Genomic DNA, 14,083 nt, shown 5'->3' with positions numbered 1-14,083 from the left:
CCAGGTATTCATACATCCCAACGGCTCTCTTGCGAAGCCAGTTATCTGCTGCTTCATTTGTAACTGGGCGTTCTATGCTAGGTCTGGTTGGGGCTGACATGCCCCCTTATCTCCATATGACATCTTAGGGCTCCCCAAGGGATAGAGCAAGGGATTGATGATCTCATGAGCTTGACTGTGTAACGGGAACAAAGAATATACGAGGTCAAAGAGCTAGCGCAGTCAGTAAAAAAGACTCTATGTCATATTCGGGCCAAGTAGGTCAACTCGAGAGGCTACCTACTTCAGCGTAGGGACGAACATCGTCCCCACCTCGTTTCTATGGACATTCTAATCCCTCAGGAAAAGGAAAAATTGAATGCGATTCAATTACATCACTACGCTGGAAGCTCCTCTTCTCCCCATTCGTTTACATCATCAAATTTCTCTGCTGGGGGTAGAAGTAGCAGAGGATGGCTTCTCGTCAGTTTTCTTCTCCTTTTTGAATCACTTTCACTTTTCTCAATCCTATAGTCTCGAACCCAATCTCATCATTGACTTGAGATTGCTGTCATCTTCCCATCAAGGCAGCTTCCCAGTGCATCATCTTTGAGTCAAACTTGCTATTGGAGACTGCCATGCTACACTATACCCCACAGCAAAAGTTGCTGCCAGTACCCCTGACAGACTCAACAGCTTCTCCGGGCAGTTTATCATCGCCGTTCCGAAGAGCCAAGATGGTACGGTCTATTGACTGGACGGAGGACAGACAAGCCGCAATCTTCTATTCAGATGTATTCTACACCGGCGTACGGATGCCTCAAATGACCGCGGCCCATAAAAGATCCACGACCGAGATAGCACTGAATCAGCCGCAGTACCAGGAGCTCGGCTTCGACTGTATAGATGTTTTCCTCTTCTACGCAGAGGATATGTATGTCTTCTACGGTACCCGGGTTGCTGTTATCGCCACACCAAATCGCTCTCGGCAGGGGCCCTGGAAAATCACTGAGAAGTTCCCAATGCTCCGCGAGGTGTCGTTCGATGTTGTTGACGCCGCGATGGTCGCGCCTGGATCACCGGACGAGATCTACTTTTTCCGCGGGCCCAGATGGGTCAAAATCAACCCGAAGGTTGATAAGATCACAGGTGGCCCTGGGAACATTGTGAACGACTGGCCGAGCATTACGAAAGCTGGGTTTGACTGTATTGATGTTATATTGGTTCCCAAGGTGGCTGATAAGGAAGCGTTGATATTAGGGTCGACAAGGTTGCGAGGATTAAGGTTGTCGACGGTCAGCCGGACCAGCTTCTTTCAGGGCCCACGTTGATTAAGGATGCCATTCGAGATACATACTCTTTTGCTACCCCAAGCCCGCTGCGCAAGAGGAGCTGAGCGAGGAGCTGAGCTTCGGAATATATCAAGGGGGCAGGCCCTTGGTATCCATCTAGATGCACAAGTTGCTTGTTGGTGGTTCTTCGAGTCTGTCCCCTTGTTTGCCAAATGTTTGAGAACGGCCCTGCAATATCATTCTTCGTCTCGCAGACCGAGATATACCGTATTCGGGCCCTCTATCTATAAGGTCATACTCTGGACCGCAAGCATGCTCATTCTCCCGGCCGCACTGGTTGCTATATGCTGCTCCGTCTAGGCAAAGAAGAGAGCAAGGCGAGTAAGCGCCGTGCTTCCACCTTAGCTCGTACATTGATCTCCGTTACAGGACCTCTTCATCCTTCCAGTTCACACGGACTGCAGCAACTAGACCAGGCCCAAAAGCGCACGTGGGATGTATCGTCAAAGAAACTACATACAGGACTCAGTAAGTCTGTGGTCATGATATCCAGGGCGCCATGTGTCGCATAGAGGCCAAGCTCTGTGCTGGATCGCGATGGCGTTTGCCAAGTAACCCATCTTGGCCGGATACCAGTGGCACAATAATTATATTGGGGACAGCAACTAAGCGAGCAATTGCCGGTCAGACGATGCGCGGTGTGATTAAGAGAAACTCGTAAGCGATCCGAGGAGGTCTCTCCAACTGCAAAGGTGAGAGCAGGAGATCGCGAGGGACTGCCGTGTTCGGGGAGCAACAACGAGCGTCCACGCTAGTCCCGAATTAGATAAGGAATCCGGGTCTCTTATCTTATCGCTCGGATGAATTCAGTCTTATCGGTGCTCTCGATCCTGCGCTCTCACAGCGATGCGATGCTGCAGGAGGGGGTTATAAACCTCTTGATTCCTCACCAGGATCCTTGCTTCTGTTTAGCTCATCGATTACCAGCTCTCTCTGACTTCTTTCGAGCTGCGGTGTCGGCCCCCGTCAACTTCTTCCTATCTACCTCCCCTTATCACCCCGCATCTTCCCCGATATACATCAGGCGCGATGGTCCTCGACAGACTCAAGCAATTGACCATGCAGGTCAGCGCTTCTTCGCCTCCTCCTCACCCCTTCGACCCCCTCTCAACCACCGAGATCGACACAGCTGTTGCCCTCATCCGCAAGGAGCATGGAAATGTCAACTTCAACGCCGTCACCCTCTACGAGCCCCGCAAGGAGCAGATGCTCGCATGGCTAGCGAACCCCGATTCTCCCCGCCCTACCCGTGCTGCCGACATCGTCGCTATTGCTCCCGGTGGCAAGATCTACGATGGAGTTGTCGACCTCGATGCGAAGAAGATAGTCGAGTGGAAGCACACCCCCGGCGTGCAGCCGCTGATCACCATGGAGGATTTGCAAGAGGTGGAATTCGTGGTCCGCAAGGACCCCAAGGTCATTGAACAGTGCGGCATTCTCGGCATTCCCCCGCAAGATATGGACAAGGTTTACTGTGACCGTAAGTCGACCATTTTTACTTCTTGAATTAATACTAACCGCGTGAAGCATGGACTATCGGCTACGACGAGCGCTTCGGCACGGACGTTCGTCTGCAGCAAGCTTTGATGTACTACCGACCCCACATTGACGACTCGCAATACACATTCCCGCTGGACTTCTGTCCCATTTACAACGCAGAGACGAAGCAGATCATTCACATTGACGTCCCACCTGTGCGACGACCTCTGAGCAAGGCTGCACCCAACAACTACCACGTCGCGTCAGTTGAGCAGGAAGGTGGCTTCAGGACTGATCTAAAGCCGATCCACATCACCCAGCCCGAAGGTGTCTCTTTCAACATCGATGGACGCACCATCAAGTGGCAAAACTGGGGCATCCACGTCGGCTTCAACTACCGCGAGGGTATCGTCCTGAACAACATCACCTACAACGACAAGGGCAACGTTCGCGACGTCTTCTACCGACTCTCTCTGGCCGAGATGGTTGTCCCGTACGGCAACCCCGAACACCCTCACCAGCGCAAGCACGCCTTTGACCTCGGCGAATACGGCGCCGGCTACATGACCAACTCCCTCTCCCTCGGCTGCGACTGCAAGGGCGCAATTCACTACATGGACGCGGCCTTCGTCAACCGCGCCGGTGCCAGTACCATCGTCAAGAACGCCATCTGCATCCATGAAGAAGACGCCGGCATCCTCTTCAAGCACACCGACTTCCGCGACGAGTCCACCATCGTCACCCGAGGCCGCAAGCTCATCATCTCTCAGATCTTCACCGCCGCCAACTACGAGTACTGCGTCTACTGGATCTTCCACCAGGACGGCACTGTCCAGCTCGACATTAAGCTGACCGGTATTCTAAACACCTACTCCATGAACCCCGGCGAGGACACCCACGGCTGGGGTACTGAGGTCTACCCCGGTGTCAACGCCCACAACCACCAGCACCTCTTCTGTCTTCGTGTTGACGCCAACGTCGACGGACCGAACAATACCGTCTTCCAGGTCGACGCCGTCCGCGGAGAAGGCGAGGTCGGCAGCGCAGAGAACAAATACGGCAACGCCTTCTACGCGAAAAAGACCAAGTTCGCCACGCCTCGCGAGGCAATGTCCGACTACAACGGCGCCACTAGCCGCACCTGGGAAATCCAAAACACAAACAAGCTCAATCCCTACAGCCACAAGCCCGTGTCCTACAAGCTCGTCAGCCGCGAGGTCCCCCCTCTCCTTCCTAAGGAGGGCGGTCTCGTCTGGAAGCGCGCCGGTTTTGCTCGCCACGCCGTGCATGTTACGAAGTGTAAGCCTTCCCTCAACTCCACCACCTCTCAAAAAATTAAGGCCGTACTAACAACCACTCAGACTCCGACGACCAAGTCCACCCCGCCGGCCGCCACGTCCCCCAAACCTCCGGCGAGCCTTCCCAGGGCCTCCCCATGTGGATCGAGGAAGCAGGCCCCAACTGCTCGATCGACAACACGGACGTCGTCCTCTGGCACACCTTCGGCCTCACGCACTTCCCCACGCCAGAGGACTACCCCATCATGCCGGCAGAGCCGATGACTGTCCTCCTCCGACCAAGAAACTTCTTCACCCGCAACCCCGTCCTCGATGTCCCGCCGAGCTTTGCGCGCACGCCGTCGCAGGTCAAGGCTGCGGCGGGGGCTTGTGGGTGTGCTGGTGCTAAGAAGACGTCCCCGGATGGGTCGAGTGTTTATGTTTAGGCGATTGAGTATGGAGTGGAAGGAGTCGATGTGTGGGTGGGTGTCGTTTTATTCTTCTTGTATATAGGTGTTTTGGATTCCCTTTCAATCTGAATGTTCTTTCGATATTAATGTAGCTGTGAATTTTGATGTAACGAGTAGAATAAAGGAGAAAGAAGAAAGCTTCAGCAAAACTCACACTCTCGCCACCCTTTCACAATGATCCCATCCCACTCCTACTTGCTCAGTTCCACTCACTTAGAGCCCGGGCATCGGGAATCGCAGCCATGAACATGAACTTTCCCGCTTTGAAATCAAGATAGAAGGAAAGATGGCACGTCCCGTTCCCGTCTCGACTTGGACATGGCTTGAGTAGGCATGATCATGATCCTCCTCGCGATGCGGAAGCTATGGTGATCACGGTGTCCAGAGTCTGCATATATTTCGATCGCCGTCTGTTTCATAGTTATCCCCAACCTTAGGTCATAATCCACTCCCACCGTCCGTCCGACCCCTTATTGCATGCTGGGTCCAAAAAGACGTTTCCGATAGTCCGCAACGTACCGGCTCATTCTCATCACGGCAAATGGTGTCTCGCCACAGGTCCATCGTCATGTCATGTTGGGCGGTCTTCGAGGATCCGGCAGCCGCTGGGTGCGAGAGCGATGCCTGCGCCGCGTCGACCTGGGGAGCAATCGTGTTGCGGACTTTTAGAACCACGTACTGTAGTCGATTGCAATGGGGGCTCTTTCGAGGGCGTTTCCATGCTAGCGTCTGCCCGGCGATCCCGCCCCCGACAATACTATGGTAATCACCTTCAGCAGAGGTCGTTCTCGAGGCGATGAAACCGATTTGTGGACGTCCTTGACGAACACTGAAAGTCTAATGCGACAGGAGAAGTAAGTGGCTTTTCCAGTACAATACTGGACCCAACAAGTCTTATTAATGGGCGATGAATTATCTGAACCTGGTCCGACGACCCGCGTTTACCGATGGACAGTGGCCTGCTCGGTATCTACCATCCAAAATTCCTCCTAGATATTCTCATCGTCGACAATCTTCCCAAACAACTCATCCGGCGAGCCCTCGACCGCCCCGGGGACAATCGGCTGCGCCCCCTCCTCGGGATCCTTGACACCAGTATACCCCCCAAGGCCGTCCGACAATAGCCCGGCGCGGCCAAAACGACGAGGATGCCCTCTTCCCTTAGCCGCACCGCATCCACCGCGCTGATGATGTTGGTCGCGGCCTTGCTGCCGCGGTAGACGGGCAGCTCCCAGACCCTGGCGCTGTACGCCGAGGTCGGCGAGTATGCCATTCCGATCAGGCCGAGGCCGCTGGTGACGTTGACGATGCGGCGGTCGGGGTACTGCGAGGCGCGGAGGAGCACGAGAAATGTCTCGATCAAGCTGGCCGGGCCGAAGACGTTGGTTTCGAAGACGGCGCGGTAGGTCTCGCGCAGCGTGGCGTGCGCATTGGACGAGCGGTTGATTCCGGCGTTGATGAAGATGTCGAGCGAGCCGAAGCGTTCTGTTACGAATGCAGCGGTGGCCTCGGTGGATGTGTCGCTATCGAGATCGACGACCACCGGCGTCAGATCGTGATCATCGGAGCCACCCACCTGCAGCTCCTTCACGGCGCGGTCGGCTTTTTCCTGGGATCGGGCGCCGATGAGTAGGCGGTATTTGCTAGTGCTGGCGAGCTGTTTCGCGGCGGCGAACCCTAGGCCCTGGTTGGCGCCGGTAATGAGGATCAACGGTTTGGCGGTAGTCATGATGGTGGAGGAGCACTGGATGCGATAACTCTGAAGGTATCGCTGGCTAGACTTTTTATTCCCCCTCTGCGCGGAGTTAAGACGGATCCAATGCCCCGGACTTGATCGGACCTGATTACAGTGATGTGTTGATGCTGGTGGTGCATCTTTTCTTTGTCTCACTTGAACGCCAAGCCGGTCATGCCTCAGTATAATTGGACCCCAGGGTTTTTCTTTGTTTGAGCTGTGCTAATCAGATAAATAGGCTCAAGGCTTTACTTCGTACTGAAATCCTCGCGGATTGACCCGGCAGGCGCCAGTGGACAGCCAACCCTTATCAATAGCTGTAGCTGCATCTCAGGAAACACTATTCGCGTCCTGAAGCCTTGGAGCGGGCTGAGTATACGAGTTGATTTCTGAGTCAGGCGTTCTTCCGCGGATGTGTTGATTTCAAAGGGCGCATGCTGGTGCGTGTCACTTTTTCTTTGGCAGAATGAGCCATTAACGCGATGATCTGATCAATGCAGGCGCAAACGCAATGGGCGTCGACCCAGACTACCGCCGCTGCGGCGGCGATAGCCGCCTCCTCATGCAATGGGCGCATGACCGGATCGGCGCCATCGGCTACGAAAGCTTCATCGAAGGAAATCCGATTGGGCGCTGGCTGTACGAGGAATGCGGGTACCGGCGTGTGGTGAGCCTGAACATCGACTTGGACAAGAAGAATCCGAGCGAGGAGTGGTCGAGGCTTCTGTATGAGTGTCGGCCGCCGGTGATCGCGCTGCTTTGGAGACCTCCCAGGGTCGAGGGGACGGAGAAGGTGTCGTCGGGCCCTTGGGCGGTTACGGCGGAGACTTGGAAGTAGGGAATCTCAGTCGAGCTTATCCTGCACTTCAAGTGCGATTCGGCCGTTTGGCTGTGGTTTAATAAGAGCATGTTGCGCGAGTCGAGGCATATGGTACCTTCCCCAGCGATTGGCGTCGCTATCTTTCACTGCATAGGCTTGTTCTAGGATTGGAGGGTATCTTCTGAGGCAACCTGTGAGACAGCCTGCCAGTATCCACCCAGGACGGAGCTTCGAGTGAAACATAGGAATAAGGCCGTAATTATCATGAGAATAACCAAATGCGTTGCAATCAGACATACGCCGATGGCAAATCCAGTCCACTGCACGGGCATCAGCGCAATAGATGAGAACGCGGTCACGGCTTCCTCGGTCGCGTTTGCTTCAACGAGCGCATTGTAGTATATCATTTGAGTGACCCTCGTCAGGAGGCCCTGCAACACCAAGGCCGGACTACCTGTATCGCGCAGGATATCGTGGAACAGGTCCGTATGGGTGCGGTCAGGGATAGACTCTCCCAGCGTACTGAGGGTGGGAAAGATGAGTTCTCTATTGCTATAAGGGAAATTTGGGTTGATTTCCCTCAATGTCGGGACTGACAGGGTTTCCAAGAGGTTGTAGGTGAAACTTGCATGTTTGCTCAGCGCACTTCCTTCAAACGTCTCGTAGAATACTTGCCTCTAGGGCTTGGGTGTCAACTCGAGCACGCCGCGGTCTTCGAAGGGCTCCGGTGACATCGACGCACCGAGCTGTCGCCGGCTTGCTGTAGTATCGTAGCCTGGGACCTCAAGCTTATGGTCCCATGAAAGATCCGGCTCCAGGCCGGCCCAGGAACTGTTCATTTTTACCGAGAATACGGTGGCTGTGGGGTTGGTAACGCACGCTGATATTCGAAGTGTCTCAATGCCCGAGCCGCCGTTGATTATAGACCATGGTCCGTCGATGCGACCAACGCTGGCCGGTCGCCCCGGGCTATCCGCTGACCTCGACATCCTCCCTTCCTGATCAGGGCTGTCGATAACTAGGCGCAATGCTGCCGAGGTACGATCGGAGCTTGCAAATGGGGTGGCTGTGCCCACGTTGCCATCTCGTTCCTCTAGCTGGACCGCCCAGTCCTCTCCGAAATAGGCTCCCGGCGGATAGCATAAGCTGGCCTCACCCGGTGTGTTGTTGAACGTGAGAGATGGCAACTCGCAATTGAAAGAGACCGTGCTGTTCATGGACCTGCTGGCATGCTGCAGCATGGGGTAAGATTGATTCATGAGCAACTGACCGGTCAGCCGGTCATAGGCAAACGGGTTCAACCTCAAATCACTCAGCGACGGCGCGACACAAACGACTCGGTGAGCAATCACATCAGCTAGGCCTTAGAAGTATCGCAACGCTCTTCGTTGCGGCCCATTATTCGGAAAGGGTAGAAAAGAACGATATGTATGCCCCGTATCATGAAAGTTTGGTCCCTCTAGAAATGACTCTGTCGACAGCTCAGCGAATGTCCAGCTCGTCGGAGCGGGCATCCTGCACCAGTAATACAAGCCCCCAAGGTCATCGCCAAACGCAGGAATGATGGTTGAGTTTGCCCTATCAGTAAAATTGCTGTTGATAAGGTCGGTGATGACAGTCGTTGAGAGGAACTGAGTTGCTACCATCACGAGGACCTCGATAACAACAAGCACGGAAAGAAACGATGACAGAAAGCCTTTTGGCCAAAAGCAAGTAGCCAATAGGTCACATGGACTGACGCTGACAGCTCTGATAATTGAGTAGAAGGGAGCATGGGCGAGTGGAGTGCCAACTTTCTCCAGAATGATGCTAGCAACCATGGCTGTGACCAAGGTAGCCTGCAACCCAACAATGACCCTTATAACTGCCGTGCAAACCGATATATTCCTGGAGACTAAATCAGCATGCACAATTCGGAACAATAATAGGATAGGCTCTCCGCCCGAGGCAGCCTTCATGGACTCTCTCCAGACCGTGCCGAGAATAGTCAAGGGCACAATAAGAGAAAAAAAAAAAAAACCAAGCACCAGGATGAGTAAGTTGAGTCTTCCATTGCGCGTCCAGTCATTCGTCGACTTGGACTTAACGGTTGGCGACCCATTCTCGGGTTCGAACCCCCTGACCGAGGCATAGTCCCCGGGCATCTTAGGCACGCAGCGAGCCATGAGGCGCGAGAAATACATACAGCTTTGGCTTTGCAACAGGGAGCGACCAGAGTCGGGAGGCTGTCGCTCTTGTAGCGAGCATAAGAAGGCTGGCCACGGTAGGCCTGGAGGGTCAGCTGCAGATGGCTGCTTAGCCGGTCATGGCCAAAATTGCATTTTTCCTCCAGCCCCGAGGCCAATATCTCGGCATTCGTGACTGTTTTGCGACCGGTTTTTTAACGAGACAACCATAATCATTCTGACAGTGACGATTTCTATCAAGAACAGTCGCAGAGAAGATTGCGGAGCCCCAACTGGCACATTTTGACGGCGAAACACCAGTATCGATGCTGAATGTTCCGCTACTGGTCGTCCCTGCCCATGACCAATGTCCGTGCTAGCCACGGTCGCCGGGTGCCACCGGATTTTTGTTAGAAGTTCTCAGAGCAAGCATAGAGGAGAAACACGAGAGATCAGTTCCGGATCTGATCCCAAAGACTGTAGACCTAAAAACAAGCGTATAGGCAAAAAATGAAATCCAAAAACATACAACAGCTGGGATTCGCATGTGGTCACCCACCATACTACTAACCAGCCGGCGTGTGGCTTAAGTACGGCTGAGCGGACGGGAAGCCCTGTTCTCCACACCCTATGGTCGTATGTGCTTGGTTCGTGGGCGAAAAAATAAATGTAGGAAACAAACTTGGAGTTTCACAATGATAACCTGTCCCTTAGGCGTACGAAGGCGCCATGATATGTGATGGTGACATACATGCCCAGGGGCCCTGGCAGACAGACGTATAAGCCCGGCATCATTCATTTAAGGCGATCAAAGGCCATATTCTGTCTTCGATTTCTTCGGCAGCCGGCAGAGAGTACGGATTCTTTCCCACAAGCCCGTGATAGCCGGTACGTTTGGGAAGAATGAACAAGCAACGACAATCCATTCGCCAACTACTACCCGAAGTGGGTAATACCTAGGGCAAAGAATGCTCTGGGAAATTGAACCGGGTATGGATGCCACGTGCTCATCCAGTCCGAGTAGCAGCCAATGAAACCCGTCTAAGAGGGCACTGCCGCTACCGAAATCTATAAGGAGGTGCTTGCAGACTCAAAGATCGAGAATGAGACTGGGAATCGGAAGTCTTCAAATCCACTATGAAGAGGGACGCTGATTAGGTCATCAGTATAAGGTTAGGCAGCTGATAACGTGATGATTTCTGAGGCAGTTGGGTCAACAAGGATAATCCCTGATTGTTGTCAGGTCAAGCTGAGTAAGTTTACCCGAACACAAACTCATCAATCAAAGATTGATCATAGTTTCTCGTTAAAATCAAGCAACAATCTCTCACGATTCCCACTTGGCGAGTCGACAGCGCTGGAAGCCGCCGCACCCAACGCGGAATAATCTCAACGGTCACAAACCTCCAGCCATGGTCACAGAATCTCTCCGCCGAACCAAGGTCAACAATCCGCTGATAATGTAGATGGAAACGATCTAACTGTAAGACTTGCTGAGAGGGAGCCAAATCGACCGATGTGGGTGCGGACACTGTTTCGATATTGCCATATTTCGTCACGACATGGTTCGCAAAGAAAAGAGAATCGATATCGAGCCTTGATCCCAGAGTCTCCGTCACCGAGGGGTGGATGTCTTCGATTATTACCAGGCGTCTATGGCCAGGAGATGGGGGCTCAAGAATAGCTGGCAAATCAGCAGCATCGACGTTCCCGAAGGCTGGCTTCTCCCCAGTGCCGTAGCTGGCTGTGCATATCCGGCACGAGGTCGGTGGATGTCTTGATGCTTCGAGAAAATTCGACAGGCCTGCAATGCAGGGACTCGACCGTTGACGACAGCGCACGAATTCTTTGTAGTCCCCGGGTTGACTGGGAATCGTCCGAATGTTAAGGATAGGAAAAGGGGAAGGGTGGTTCCTTCCGGAGGTGAGTTGTTGGGCGGATGAGAACTTTTCACCTCGCGTAGTCAAAAGTCTGCAGCTGCCGATCAAGCCTCGCCCCCGCATTACCTGCCTTACCCCGCCCAGATGTAATCGTCTGACAATCTCACAATCCTTTGCATCTCATTGGACATGGTGTCTTGCTTTCGGGGCGACAATGAGCTCAGACTCCGATGTCGACTCCGTTTCCACTCAAGCCACACTAGGCCGACTAGGTCAGCCTGACAACAATGTCGTCGAAAATTTCCTCACAAACTACGACAAGCTCGAGTACAAAGCCTACAAAGGACTGGCCAATCATGGCGCAAAAATTGTCCAAGAGGAGCTGGACAAAAGGAGCATCACTCATGAGATATACAACCGGGGAGCCAGGAGTTTCGCCAGCGGAACGCGAAAGATCCAGATTCGGTCAGAAGAACGCTCATTCGACGTGAGAAACAACGAGGTGGAAAGTATGAGACGGCTGGTCAGATCAGGGGGGATATGCATTACCTCGCTGGGCTGCGAATCGCCCTGTACTATCCCAACGACTTTGAGAAGGTTGAAGATCTCATCAAAGAGCGTTTCGTACAGAGGAAACCTCCCCAAGACTGGCCCGCTCGAACTCGCAGTCCTCGTCGTTACCAGGGCCTGGACGCTGATGGGGACGATGTTTCTGGAAGGAGCAGTCGGTTCCCTGGCTATTTTGCCCGCCATTACCGCGTCAAATTACAACCACGGGATGTTAAAGAGCTGCCTATGAAAGGCACGACACTGGAGAGTCAGCTCATGTCGCTCTTGATGCACGCCTGGTCGAAGATGCATCATGAGCTCATTTACAAGCCCAAGCCCGGACGCCCTTTGGTAGATAAAGATGATGAACGCTTGATTGACATCTCGAGCGGCATCATCATTGCGGGCGAGCAAGTTATCCGCCAAATCCAGATCAATCTCGATCAGAAACAGGAGAGGCGGCAGCTTCTGTTCAAGAACTTCCATGACTTATGGGGCTATATAGAGCGAACATGGGTAACAGGCCCCAAGGCTTTGTCTCGCTTGTCTCCTCATAAGGTAGAATGGATCGAATCACTAGAGGACGAACGCCATGATATTCGTCGCCTTCTGTTTACGTCCTTGACAGACCTCAACATGTTCAACCCCGAAGAGATCAATGCCCTTGTCCAACTTACGGCAGACAAATATGGAGAGAAACATGTTTGGTTTGCAAATCAACAGAACGTGACGCTAGCTCGCTTATTATACATGGAACTATCAATGTCTCGCTAGTTTATCCGCCGCATATCCGAACAGCTGAAGCTTCCTTCTAGGGCCTGCAACGTCACGGAGCCTCGCCGTTATAAGGTGGAGGTCGCAAGTTTATCTGGCGCCCTGCGCCTTATTCGATACTATATTGTTCTGATATGCAATGCTTCGCGATGGTCCAAGGTGCTGACGCCTGCTAGATCTGGTAGCTGGATTGGATATATTGAGTACCTGAATCTCTTGACGCGGGAAAGATCTGGTTGCTTGTATCCGTCTGGCGACAATTTCCTCAAGTTTCTCCATCCCGCAGGGCCTTTGGAGAGACCTAGTTCTGGCTCACCGAAAGATATAGTCAATTTCTGTGAGTATCTTCTGGAATGGGACGAGGTTCATTGAAAAATCAGCGTTGCGTTGTCCTCACTCACCTGTTTTCGATACCTCTCACCTGTTCTTCGGTACCTCTTCACCCTCGCCGGCACACTTTCACTTTAGATCTACAGGAAATCGAAGAGTATGATGACCGCCATTATACGATATGCCCAATGGACTTCATAGATAAGCTCAACATGGCAGCAAAAAGAAAGTTGCCCCAGCGGTCTGACTGGATCAAAGGGGCGAGGCATAGTGAAAAGAGGGCCGAAGATGGGACGCGGTCGAAGCCGCCTCCTGCATCTGAGCTACTCGGATTCTCTCCTGGGTACTTCGTCGCAATTAAGAATTGGGAGGGTGATTCGAAACAGTCTTGGATCTCCAACGCGCAGACTAACGAGGGTTTCGGCTCCGAATGGATGGGGTTCGACAAGTTGCAGGAATACCTCGACCGTCCGAATGCAATATGAAGATGGCCACGTTTCAAAATTATCATGTATACTTCCAGATCTATTCGTGCTTTGTACGCTTCGGCTGAGGATTTGTCTGCTCAACGCTGCTAAATACGCACGCGAGAATCTCCACGTTGGCCCCGTGTGCCTGCTAGCCTCTATAGAGGAAAACAATCTATCAGGACATCTCGGTAATGACAAATGCTACAGTTGTCACCTGGGTTTATCCTTTTGATCCCTGTTGGTGGATGGTGGATCCGGCAATTAGCCCTAATTTCCTAGCTGGGCCGCTGTTCGCAGAAAGCTGTCCCAGACATCGTTGGACGTAGAGAGTCCTTCCCAATGAACGAGAGATTGTTTGCGGAGTCAGGGACGACATAATAAGCGTTGAAGAGAGAAGTCGGCTTCTGGGTAATATGGTATACGGCATGCGAGGGCAAACGGCGCAGAGCTTGACTGCGGCAGATGTCTACTAAATAGATGATCCGGTGTACTACACTACTCGACCAGATATATACTTGGCAAGACTGATGTAAACCGCTTTAGGTATGGGGATACAATGGACAAGGCGTCAAGCGTCATCTGCGAGCGCGGTCAAGTGTCTTAGCCTGTACTGTATCCCAGCGAGCAGGCTTCAAAATGCATGAGGAACGTGGCAGCAGGGCTCTCTCTCCGTCTCTGCCTCCCCTAAATCGACACCCACGGCTGAGAGAGCTTGCTGTCTTTATCCGAGCACTAATAAGACATCCGGGGCTGTTAAGGAGTAGCGCGAGAGTCAATACTAAATTAATACTAAATAAAGGGGG

At 53.0% G+C, this 14,083-nt stretch overlaps 5 protein-coding genes across 5 annotated transcripts, besides 1 other annotated feature; 3 read left to right on the top strand and 2 right to left on the bottom strand.

Annotated features, from left to right (window-relative positions):
• Positions 1-2,360: 2,360 nt before the first annotated feature.
• Positions 2,361-4,533, top strand: BDW74DRAFT_168701 (peroxisomal copper amine oxidase; the record flags this gene model as incomplete). Its single annotated transcript, XM_073726884.1, has 3 exons — positions 2,361-2,811; positions 2,859-4,109; positions 4,172-4,533. The coding sequence occupies 3 exons, from the start codon at positions 2,361-2,363 to the stop codon at positions 4,531-4,533; spliced, it is 2,064 nt and encodes a 687-aa protein (XP_073582572.1).
• An 853-nt stretch (positions 4,534-5,386) lies between these two features.
• Positions 5,387-6,368, bottom strand: BDW74DRAFT_155481 (uncharacterized protein). Its single transcript, XM_073724842.1, has one exon. It carries the CDS (start codon positions 6,284-6,286, stop codon positions 5,528-5,530), a length of 759 nt encoding a protein of 252 aa, XP_073582571.1. The 5' UTR covers positions 6,287-6,368; the 3' UTR covers positions 5,387-5,527.
• A 435-nt stretch (positions 6,369-6,803) lies between these two features.
• BDW74DRAFT_179433 (uncharacterized protein) lies at positions 6,804-7,130 on the top strand (the record flags this gene model as incomplete). The annotated part of the gene is made up of 1 exon (XM_073729470.1): positions 6,804-7,130. The coding sequence occupies one exon, from the start codon at positions 6,804-6,806 to the stop codon at positions 7,128-7,130; it is 327 nt and encodes a 108-aa protein (XP_073582570.1).
• A 143-nt stretch (positions 7,131-7,273) lies between these two features.
• On the bottom strand, positions 7,274-8,353 carry BDW74DRAFT_179432 (uncharacterized protein; the record flags this gene model as incomplete). The annotated part of the gene is made up of 2 exons (XM_073729469.1): positions 7,274-7,736; positions 7,809-8,353. The coding sequence occupies 2 exons, from the start codon at positions 8,351-8,353 to the stop codon at positions 7,274-7,276; spliced, it is 1,008 nt and encodes a 335-aa protein (XP_073582569.1).
• Positions 8,354-9,653: 1,300 nt separating this feature from the next.
• Positions 9,654-9,839: a sequence feature (Protein overlapping with rRNA (BDW74DRAFT_34378, KAL4903842.1) was converted to a misc_feature.).
• Positions 9,840-11,371: 1,532 nt separating this feature from the next.
• Positions 11,372-13,295, top strand: BDW74DRAFT_179431 (uncharacterized protein; the record flags this gene model as incomplete). The annotated part of the gene is made up of 4 exons (XM_073729468.1): positions 11,372-11,622; positions 11,691-12,408; positions 12,481-12,817; positions 13,069-13,295. The coding sequence occupies 4 exons, from the start codon at positions 11,372-11,374 to the stop codon at positions 13,293-13,295; spliced, it is 1,533 nt and encodes a 510-aa protein (XP_073582568.1).
• Positions 13,296-14,083: the final 788 nt, after the last annotated feature.

The sequence above is a fragment of the Aspergillus multicolor genome (genome assembly GCF_047715735.1).
Source record: "Aspergillus multicolor strain CBS 133.54 unplaced genomic scaffold BDW74scaffold_17, whole genome shotgun sequence".
Taxonomy (NCBI): domain Eukaryota; kingdom Fungi; phylum Ascomycota; class Eurotiomycetes; order Eurotiales; family Aspergillaceae; genus Aspergillus; species Aspergillus multicolor.
Note: the sequence above shows the minus strand (reverse complement) of the source record. Positions and strands in the feature narration are given on the sequence as shown.

Excerpts from the sequence above, each read along its gene's own strand:
- BDW74DRAFT_155481 (XM_073724842.1), bottom strand. The coding sequence starts at position 6,286 with ATGACTACCGCCAAACCGTTGATCCTCATTACCGGCGCCAACCAGGGC.